At 41.9% G+C, this 10,855-nt stretch overlaps 1 protein-coding gene across 1 annotated transcript; it reads right to left on the bottom strand.

Moving 5' to 3' along the window:
• Nucleotides 1-201: 201 nt before the first annotated feature.
• Nucleotides 202-5,662, bottom strand: atf3 (activating transcription factor 3). The gene is made up of 3 exons (XM_078557019.1): nt 5,404-5,662; nt 5,105-5,212; nt 202-1,018 (listed from the first exon to the last, which is right to left on the bottom strand). The coding sequence occupies exons 1-3, from the start codon at nt 5,632-5,634 to the stop codon at nt 821-823; spliced, it is 537 nt and encodes a 178-aa protein (XP_078413145.1). The 5' UTR covers nt 5,635-5,662; the 3' UTR covers nt 202-820.
• Nucleotides 5,663-10,855: the final 5,193 nt, after the last annotated feature.

The following is a 10,855-nucleotide window of genomic DNA, read 5'->3' as shown; positions in this document are numbered from 1 at the left end:
AATGAATGTGAAATGAGAGGTTGAAATAAAAAACCTGGTGGAACCAACTTTACATAATTTGACAAAGGACCTAATACCGTTAACAGATTATCAGCAATTTTACAGATCATAAAGGGAATACGTAGTCATAATTACAGCTATTATCCCTTCATAATATAACTGAAATCAAGACATTTCAGCTATAAAGTTGACCAAACTAAATGATAAGACAATATTTTTATTATTAAATGTATCAAATGCACACCTCAACTATCACAATGTAGAAAAAAGTTATATTAGAGCACTCCATTAAAATCTCTTTAGTACTTGTACATACATGCTTAGATTTTGCGGTAACATTGCTTTTCCTTCCAAAACTAATGTAACACGCTCGCAATAATATCCTAGACAACTGGCGTAAACACTACAGACTTGAATAAAAGCTACAATGTATAAGTGTCACACAGTCTCAAAGTAAAAATACCATAAACACGGCTGGCATGCTGGTACATCAACTGGGCATCAACAGCAATAGAAGACAATAAAAGGCATGACGCCTGCGTCAATAGTAAAAAATAATTGTGCAGCCTAATGTCAAGGCAGAGAGTAAGTGAGTGTGTGTTTTTCCCCTGTTTGCATGCAGTTTTAATGCAGCATTTGTCCAGGTTCAACAGTTAATAGTGAAACAGAAGATATCCATTATGCTGAAAGTGCAAACTCTTCGGACTAATGAACAGTTTTTCCCTAGCGAGTTAGTACCATACTAACGTAGAGCTACTTCTGTTCTTGGTGCCTCCTGGGAGACGGACTCTGTGGCTCCATGATTCATTTCCTTTATGATTTAGTTCTGCAATGTTCCTTCCTTGATCTGTTGGATGAAAAGATTCTTCTCGTCCTCTGGAGTCCTCCCATTCTGAGCCCGGACTATACACGTAGGCCTGTGCAGGTTCAGCATGTAAATCAGTTGCTGTTTCTCATTTTTCAATTCTTCAATTTGTGCTTTCAGCTCTGCGTTCAGAGATTCCAGCTTTTCTGACTCCTAGGGGTAAGGTATGACATTAAGTAATTTGTCAATTCTTCTGATGTAGTCAATTATGATTCTTTTAAAAAAGGAACTATATATTGAGTGCAATAACTACACAAAGCACTGTAAAATATATTCCTAGCTTTTTATGCTTGTCTCCATTAAACAGTGAATTTATTTACCATGAAGTTTTACATTACTATTTTGCATAAAACATCAGGCTACTCACACAAAATTCTGTATGAGAAGACTTTGAATTTCAGCACCTAATTGGAAGGTTATTGTCCATTTCAATAGTTTTAACTTTCCAGGTAATGTGCCCCAAAAGACTAACTAAACTATCCAAGGCCAAGTTGCCAATAAATGGTTATAATATTGTGTCATTTCAGGGATATGATGTACCCATTTGTGCTTAGTTTCTTGACAAATCTGTATGACATGCTTACGAACATTGTTCCCCTGACAGAGGCCTCACCTACCACACCGACGGTTCAAACAATTCTATTGATGTCCAAATACGCAGGAGCATGTAAGAGTGTATTTTTTCATTGGAGTATCTTTTCACTCAGCGTATCTAATTATGCATATTGTTAAACATTTCACAATTCTGTCTTATTTTTTCTCATTGGCCATATTAAACAGCCAATAATGTTAATTTCTTTGTTGACTTACCTAATAGAGTGTTCTGGCACATACCCTTAATTGAAGTCCAGTTCAAACCGGTTTATAATAATGGTGTGTTTTTTGATTCAAATGGAGATTGGGGTCAGGTGTGTGGGAAGGTGGCTTTTGTGTAACATGCCAATGATGAATCCGAATTTTAATGTTCAAATCATCTTGGAAACAGCTACAATAACATAACTGAGTTCAGAGTCACAGTGACCATGTGTTAGGAGAGTATAACAGGGATTCAGTTTAAGGAAGTTGAACTTTAAGGGATTGAGAAAGAAGTGAATGTAGCTGAATTGGAATAAATTGTTAGAAGTACAAAGCTTGGTGATGTGGTATACTTTTAAATATACATTGTGATGCTTACAAAATCAATTTACAACTAGGAAAAGAAAGACAATAGCTGGAATCTTCTGCCCTCCACTGTGGCGAGTTTGGTGATGGGGGTCATTTAATCAGGTGGGAGGGTGACAGGTGGGGACTCCAATTAAGTCTGTGGCAAGAAGGCCCTTGGACAGCCTTCCTGCCCTGCCATCAATTGAGGCCCTTAAGTGGCCAATTAATGCTCATTTAAGAGTCTCATCCCACCGCCACTGGGATTCGTCCAGCATCAGGCAGGGGTCTCGCCATGTGAGGAGCATGACAAGTAAACCCATGCGGTGTCGCTTGCGGACTCCTGGGGGTATCCCTTGTGCAAAGGCATTCAGTGTCTGATCAAGGAACCCAGCATCAGGAAGGCAGGACCAGCTGAGAGCCAAGACCCTGTCCTTGCTGCTGATACCCCTCCCCATGATCCCCCTCCTGCCATCACTCACCTCAGCCTGCGATCCAACAAACGATCCTAGGCCTCAGGTGGATGTCATACCAGCAGCGGCCACTGCCTCCCCAATGGCACTGCCATTCTATAGAGCAGCCGGCCTCTGATTGTCTGCCAGCTCTTGGTAGGGGTGACTTCTGCCCCCAGGGTCTTTGACTCTGGGGGAATGCTTGCTGCTGTCCGGTCAAGTGCCTGTGTGGCACATGATTCAGCAGAACTTCCCCACAGGAGGCAACACGGAGTTCTCGAGCCAGCAGCCAAGACCCCCATCGTCTCCATTAGACTCCAGCCAAAATATGAATGACAAAAGGAAGCGATGTAAGATATAAAGTTAAAAAAGAGGGCATTCCTCAAACATAGACCTTCAGTGGTAGGCTGGACTACAAGGATCAGTTGAGAATTGTTAGAAAATTGGTTAAACAGACAAAAAGGAATGAAAATACAAAGAGACTCTGAGTGCATTTGGGGTAAATAATGTGAGAGTAGCAGGGTTATGAAAGGTACTTATTAGGCAATCTGAAAAGCAAATAGCCAGAATTATCTCTGTGTTCATGGAAAGAATCATTGATTCCTGGAAACAGATTAATTTTCCAGGAAATTTGAAAATTACACTGGTAATTACTCAAACGCAAGTGAAAGAAGCATTGCTGGCAATGGAAAAGTATTAACTCCACAAAGTTCATGGTTTACAAGAAAGGGAATGCAAAGTTCTAGTGGGGATCTTGATAGAATCATTAGAATTAGGGAGTTGTAACAACCGTTTTTTTAAAAAAGTGAAAGGTTGTGGTGATAACTACAGTTCAGTAAGCTAGATATCTGTCCCAGGCATAATTCTTTGATGTTGTCCTGAAATAGATATTGTGAAACACATTGACAAAGTTCAAGGCAGGTCAACATGGTTTTTAGTGGAATGCCAGGTGGGCAACGGAAGGGAAGATCCTACTTGACAATTCTGTTAGATTTCTTTGGAAAGATATTGGAGCTTGTGCATAACTGGAACTTGGGATGTTAATTGTGGCAGTATTTGTTCAATAGATTAGCCACATGTGGCTAATTGGGAATTCAGATGGGGCTAATTTCATTTTCGATTAGTAAATAAAAAATGAGTAATAGACACTATATTGTTGGGCATGTGATCTCAATTTCATTCACACGGTACATGCATGTGTACTTCAACCTTTGTGTGTTTGCTGGTAAAATCATAAGATTAGAGGCAGAGTGTGCAAGTGTTTTTATCTGTTGTGATTACCTTACTTCCTTGGTTATTGAATGGTGGGGTATACAAGTGAAATACATTTAGCTGTAGTATGTTAAAACATTTTATGTACAACTGAATCATAATTCCCTTAACCCCTCCTCTGTGCACCTTGGGATAAAGACCAACATTCCATTAGCCTTTTTGAATACTATTTTGTACCTGCCACTTGGCTTTTACAGATTTGTGTAGTGATTTGTGTGCATGTTCACCAAAACCCTTTTGATTGTCCACAGTTTCTAATCCCTCACCATTAAGAAAGTATTCCAATTTGTTTCCCTGGATATAAAGTGCGTGTCAGGATAAGTAGTTTTTTTTCCCATAATAGTTCATTTACATTTTTATGGTTATCCATGTTAAGCTTCTTCTCCATATATACCCAATGTCCCCTATTTTAATTCTGCATTGAATAAAGGCAAGCTCCTGTAATAAAATAGGGAAATCTCCAGGTGCATCGGCCAGGCAGCACTGAGTTTGGCAGCAATCACCGTTAAAAATAGGAACAGTGATCAATTAAACTGTGTTGGAACATGATAAATTTGACAGCATGCCTTAACTGAATTAGCTTGGTTTAAAAAAAGCCTCTTTATCAGGAGATAACTAAAAAATAATTGTTCATGTTAAAACCTCTCTCATGGGATGCCCACAAAGAGGGGAAGTATTCAACATGTAAATACTCAGCCTGTCCTACAGCACTTTGTTTTAGATTATTCACTGCATATTTACATCATGGTGCCACCTTCCTGGCAACTGTAGTGACAGGTAACTGGGAGTTAACTTTTGTGGCAATAACACTTCTAAGTAGCTAAGGTAAAATGCATCCTCAGAGTGGGCTTCATTTGAACATTTATGCTCCATATCAACACCTGTAATTCCTAAAATGGTTTTTCTCCTTTTTAATTTCTTTTTTATAGTTTCATTTTCCTCAAGGATTCACCTACAAGTAACTAAGAGTTTAATTTTTACGTATTCCCTCAGTTATACCTCGGTCAGTTGCAACCTGAGACTGCAGTGTGAAGTTCAATGCCAAATAGTCTGCATACTACATCTGATGCTGAAAGACTGAGAGCGTGGGAACAAGGTCAATCTACTGCGAGGAATAATGCTTTCCCAACTAAGGATCAGTTTTCAGGCTTCACCCACCCTTACAGACATGGCAAACAATGAAACTGGCTGACCAAACATTACTATTGCTTTGGAAACTTAAAAATGCAAAGAGCATTGTTCTTCTTTTACTGGAAACAATTTTGACTCTCAGTGGCCATGTAGGTAATACAAGGTCATTGCTATCAAATCAGAGCAATGCAGCTCCATAAGCATCCATACCTCAGGCCAAAGAAATTGTGACACATGTACTTACTTTTTGTAATATGTCTGTCCTTTCCTTCTTCTTATTTCGACATTTAGCTGCTGCTATTTTATTTCTTTCCCTTCTTCGTCTTCTCCTCTCATCTTCCTGTGGCGTCACCTGTAAGAATGAATATCTAATCTCACTTTCTTAGAATTATAAGATGGCAGCAGTGCCTCAAAATTTAATAAAACAAGATCATCATTTGCTTTAGGTCACAATTTAGTTTGTACTGTTGTAATGTTTTAGGTTTCGTGTTCACATTATGGTGTAATTTTAGTATTCCCAAGATATACATTTATTTAACGCACCTTTCTTTCTATTGTTTCGTTTGAGCTCTCAGTTCCTATTAAATATTCCATGGTTGAGGCTCCATTTGATATCCGTTTGCTTTGAATGGCAAATCGCAGCTCTTCTTTGACCAAAGGGGTAATGTTTGTAAACTCATCAAATACCAAAGACATTGAGGGCGAGATACATGGAACCACCGCTGCTGTACTGACATCTGAAGCAGATGCTTGTCCTATGTGTTGGAGCATCATGGTATTGACTGTACAGGAGAACAATGAACATGAAATTATTTCAGTCAATTAGAGTAAAATTAAGTTCAGATATTTATTTCTCACCTTTCTTCTTTGGTTATCCCCCCCCCCCCCCCCCCCCCCCCCCCCACAACGCTTCTCTCCCCAGCATACTACATGCCAATGTCAATCTAGAATATGCCACCAGGAAATACCCAAACGTAGCACAGACTGATTCTCTTTCTGCCCCCCCCACCCCCCCATGGGCACGTGCTCATCATTATCTAGCCCAAAAACCTAGTTGAAATGGAAAATCCCAGACCATGAACCTAGATTCTACTCGATGGTGCAACACTTCTATTTTTTAAATTGCTCTTATATAAAGCTTAGGTAGCTATTTCCAACATACAAGTGGTTGGTGGTTGACAAAGTGTATGGAGTATTTAATTCATTGGTCTTTGCAGGATACATCCCTGCTCTGAGGCTTTCATATCCAAACTACTGTCCTCAGATTCCTCCACAGAGCAGCAGGGTCAGTGTATTAGCCTGACTGCTCGGGCTGTAGTGGAAGTCATGCTTCCAAGAGCTGCTGGCCAATAAAATAGCCAGCAGCTTTTTGTGTCCAGCAGCATCCCCAGGAGCGGTGGCTGCTGGGACTGCAGCAAGCCTCAACAAAAACCTTCGCTGGAGCCAGATGGGAGAGGAAAGTTAGGGGGAATTTGCTGCAGGGTGAGGCTATTAGGCCCTGGTGAGGGAGGTGGGGGACTGGGGTGCACAGGCTAGCAGGAAGGGAACCCCTGGGTGGGGGAACCAGCTCTTGGGATAAGACCTCGCGGGCTTCAAACTTGGTTCTGGCCTCACCCACCGTGGGACAAATTGCAGTGGGGTGGAAAGAGTAGGTAGGCACTGGGAAAGGTGCCCCTGGCATCATGTCTGCCACCCGCCTGCCAACTCATCTCTGGGAACATAAAATTCTGCCCATGCATTTCTGGCAGGAATCTTCATCAACCAAAGGCCATGTTGGGGAACTCAATGACTTGCCATCCAGTAAAATGAACACAGCTAGGCAGTTTCCAGTCTTGTACATTCATTGAATAAAGCTGCCCACCGGAAGTGTATACACGGAAATTGTCCCGTATATAATTTTTGCCTTTTATAACCTCGGCCAATTGTTGCACCTATTTCACTGAAATGGCCCAAATCAGCTAATTCAGCACCAATTGAGGACCGATCTTGATTTCTATGACTCAGCTGCTTATTGGACACAATAATCTCAGACAACATGCAGACACTGAAACTGGTGCAAAGATGGGAAAAAAGTATGAAATGGTTTTCATGTTCTCAACTAGCCCTATACTGTTGCTTTTCCAACTCACTTAGGGCCTTTATCAAAAAGCTTTTCAGTGCATCCTGACTAAATTAAAATTCAGCTTCTGGAGATGAAACGATGCAAGTGTTCTAATCCTTGTGTCGAGCAGTTCTTCCATTGAGTCTGCTCTGATTGTGAAACCTGTGCAATGCTCTGCATTATAAAGCCCAGTGTATACACTGACGGTTGGCTACTTTTTATTCACTAGTGAATGAACATCCTTCTCCTGCAAGTGTTGTAACTCAAGAATTAATCTGGGATTGGCACAATGTAAAACTACCCAGAATCAATTCAAGGCCAATTTGAAGAATGCTGTACATATCCAAGCATTAGGGAGACGTCAATGGGCGGATGCAACGTCACACCACAAGTGCTTTTATGAAAATCTAATATAGCTATGAGATTAGAAGACAGCTGTGCCTTGACTGTTCAGCATGAACATTTGCTCAATGTAGCCCTTTCATCACCTCAGTGATCAATTACTTATTACTATTACATAAGCAACTAGGAATGTTTTAGGTCAGATCTCAGGGTTCCATTCTGTACACTGCACTTCCGCCTCCATTCCTAACAGGTGACACCATTAGGAATATGTTTTTTAGTAGTTAGGACAGTGTGATGCAAAGGCATATATGGGTTTGAATACACTATAGGTATGTCTCAGCTATCTCCATGCCTGAAGCACTTGACTGAAAAATAAGCAAATGACATCCTTTGCATGCCCTAGCCTGTTTGCTGGCTGCAAAGGAAAAGTACTCATCTACTGTGGAAAATAATTAATTTTAAAGAGCCTAGGAATTGATGTTGTGGAAATTATTTTAATTTTCTATCTAACGCAAGGTCTGTGAACAATTTTTAAAATTCATTTTTATGAGATGGGGGTATTGCTGGCTCAGCCAGCATTTATTGCCAACCCCTACTTGTCCTCATTCAGAGGGCATTTAAGAGTCAACCAGCTGTGGGTCTGGAGTCACATATAGACCAGACCAGGTAAGGATAACAGATTTCCTTCCCTAAAGGACTTTAGTGAACCAGATGGGTTTTTATGATAATCAATAGTCTCATGTTCATCATCAGACTTTTAATTCAAACTTCACCATCTACCATGGTGGGATTTGAACCCAGGTCCCCAGAACATTACCCTAAGCCTCTAGAAAACAATCTAGTGACAATACCACTATGCCACCACCTACCCATAAACAAATGCACAATCAAATATGGTTGTCTGAGGTTGGAGTTGATGTCCAACACGCCGAGGGTGAAATAGCGTGTGATGATGTCGGGCGAGTGTCCCAATGTCATCGCGCACTCGTGCAATATTTCTGCCAGCAATTAAGAGGCCTATTAAGGCCTGTAAGGAGGTAATTAAGTTTAATTTTTCACTGCCTGTCCAACTTTATGGTTGGTGGGCAGGCAAATCGGCCAGGCGGCCTTTGCATTTTTTGGGCAACCTCATCCCAGGGCGGGGTGAGGTTTCCTACAGTGAATAAAAAAATAATTTAACTCATTTTTAATTTATCCCTCTTCATGTGACTGAGTCACATGTGGGGACATGTTTATATCATTTGTTGATTCTTCATTTTAAAAACCTTCGGCTCTGAACCTTCAGGGAGCTTTCAGTGAACGCACACCCGCGCATGGGCTCACGCTTCACCCACCCTCATCCTGGCAGCGCTGAGGCTCTCAGCATGCGTTTCATGCTGGCTGACCGTTAATTGGCCAGCCGGTGTGAAATCACAGTCGAGGCCCGATCACGGGCAGGGGCCCGTTTCGTAGCCACTCCCGGGCCCTCATGCCACGTCCGCCCGATGAGGAGAAAATCCTGCCCATAATGAAATCCTCAATCTGGGCATGGTATTAATCTGCCTCAGGAAAACATTTCGTTTTAGACCAGATTGAAAGCTCCATGGGTTATAGGATGCTGCATCATGTCCGTTTCATACACCAATTACATTTAGTTCCACCCATTACATTCCCTTTGCAGTGTAAATTTAATGTGAGGAATTAATTAAATGAGCTTATTCAAATGTCTAAAGCTTCCACAACACAACAGCACAGCATTTGAAATAAGCAGAGGGAAACATTCTTGCATCATGTTCTATAAACAACACAACAAAAAATGTTAAGTGGCAAAGAGCCCTCTGATACAGTTCAGTGTGGATAGGGCAATTCATCTCCATCCAATAAAACCAATCCACTACTCCAAAACAGGACTAGGATTTGCCAGCACCTTGGGTCCAAAATGGTATTCAGCTACTGAAGGTGTGGTAGTGGGCGGGTGAAATGATGTTTCACCTACCCCCTGCAATAGCAGCCTCTCACACTGTATCATCCCAAAGCCGCTGCATTAATTATGCATTCCCGGGAAAGACGCCATTTCCATGGCAGGTGGAATATTGGCAGAAACAGTTAGCCTCCGAGAAAGCGGGCTCTCATTCGCCCACCACACTGTCACCTCCCCGCTTCTTCACGCTGGGTGCCATATTTGAACTGCAGCCACATGCACACCTCTCAGTGCTTCCAGCCCAGGACTACTGCACAGAAGACATGACCCCAAAGGCATCACAATTTTAATTTTTTAAAATATGACCCATTTGTATAATGTCCTGTTTTCAGAAATGCAAATCTCGTACCACAATTTTCTTGGAGGTTAACCCAATCAGCCGTCATACCTTCAGCAGGTCAGCAAAAACTCGTTTTTTTTTTATGTGAAGTTTCTGCCAGTATTCCAACAGCCAATCTGTAGAACCCCAAGGGAATTCTGAGTGTGTATATAATGTCAGTCTTAGCTTTGTAGCAGTACTGTCAGAGTCAGAGGTTGTGGGCCCTGCTAGCCCCATTTGAGAGACTTGAGCGCATATTTAGGCTGATGTTTCGGTACAGTGCTGCAGGAGTGTTGAGTTGTTAGACATGCCATCTTTCAGCTGAGAAGTTAAATCAACAGATCCAAAGGACATAAAGGGAACCTGCTTTGAATTTGTTCATTAGCTGCCTGTTCCTGCCAGATGCGTATCTGACCTCAGTCTGCGCCATTTACAATCAGGCAGTTTTTGCTGGGAACAGGGTAGTGAGTTGGTTTCTGCAATTTTAACTTTCAGTTGCTAGAAATACAATAAATCATAGCCCTACAGTTTATATTCTGCACTAACAAGTTAACTGTTGTCAGGATCACAGAACACAGCAAAGGCCCAGATCTTCCAGTCAGCAGTGGAGAGGGTGCATCCAATGCTGACTGATTTAATCTGCCTACTTACCATATAAAGCTGGAGCCTTTGTACCTTCCAATGCCGGCTCCAGCAGGGATGCAGGGCGGACAGAATTGGGAGGCAAATTTTCGGACGTAATTGCAGTGCAACCATGCCCCCTTTCTCATCATGAGCTGAAGACACACCTCTTATGATCTGTCTTCAGTCCATTGGCTTACATTAAATGGAGCTGACAACACTAACACTGCTCATTACCGCCCCCCACCCCCAACAATGCTAACCCCCACCCCCTGACAATGTTCACCACACCTCACCCTCCGCAATGTTCACCACCCCCCACCCACCCCTCCCTAACCACACGAAAATGTACATGTCCCACCCCCAGCTCCCAACAATGTTGACACTTCTAACATCAGCTGGTCAAGAGCCAGGGATTCAGGAAGATGAGTCAGGAGGGGGGATGAGCACTATTGGGAGTGGGCGTAGTGATGATGAATATTGCTGTGAAGTGGGGTGTACATTACTGAAAGGGTATTAAAAACAGAAAAATGCTGGAAAAACTCAGGTCTGGCATCTGTGGAGAGAGAAAGAGTTAAAGTTTCAAGTTCATATGACTCTTCTTCAAAGCTAAAGCGAAGTAGAAATGTGACAGGTTTTATACTGTTTA

Source organism: Cetorhinus maximus, chromosome 14 (assembly GCF_964194155.1).
Source record: "Cetorhinus maximus chromosome 14, sCetMax3.hap1.1, whole genome shotgun sequence".
Lineage (NCBI taxonomy): Eukaryota > Metazoa > Chordata > Chondrichthyes > Lamniformes > Cetorhinidae > Cetorhinus > Cetorhinus maximus.
Note: the sequence above shows the minus strand (reverse complement) of the source record. Positions and strands in the feature narration are given on the sequence as shown.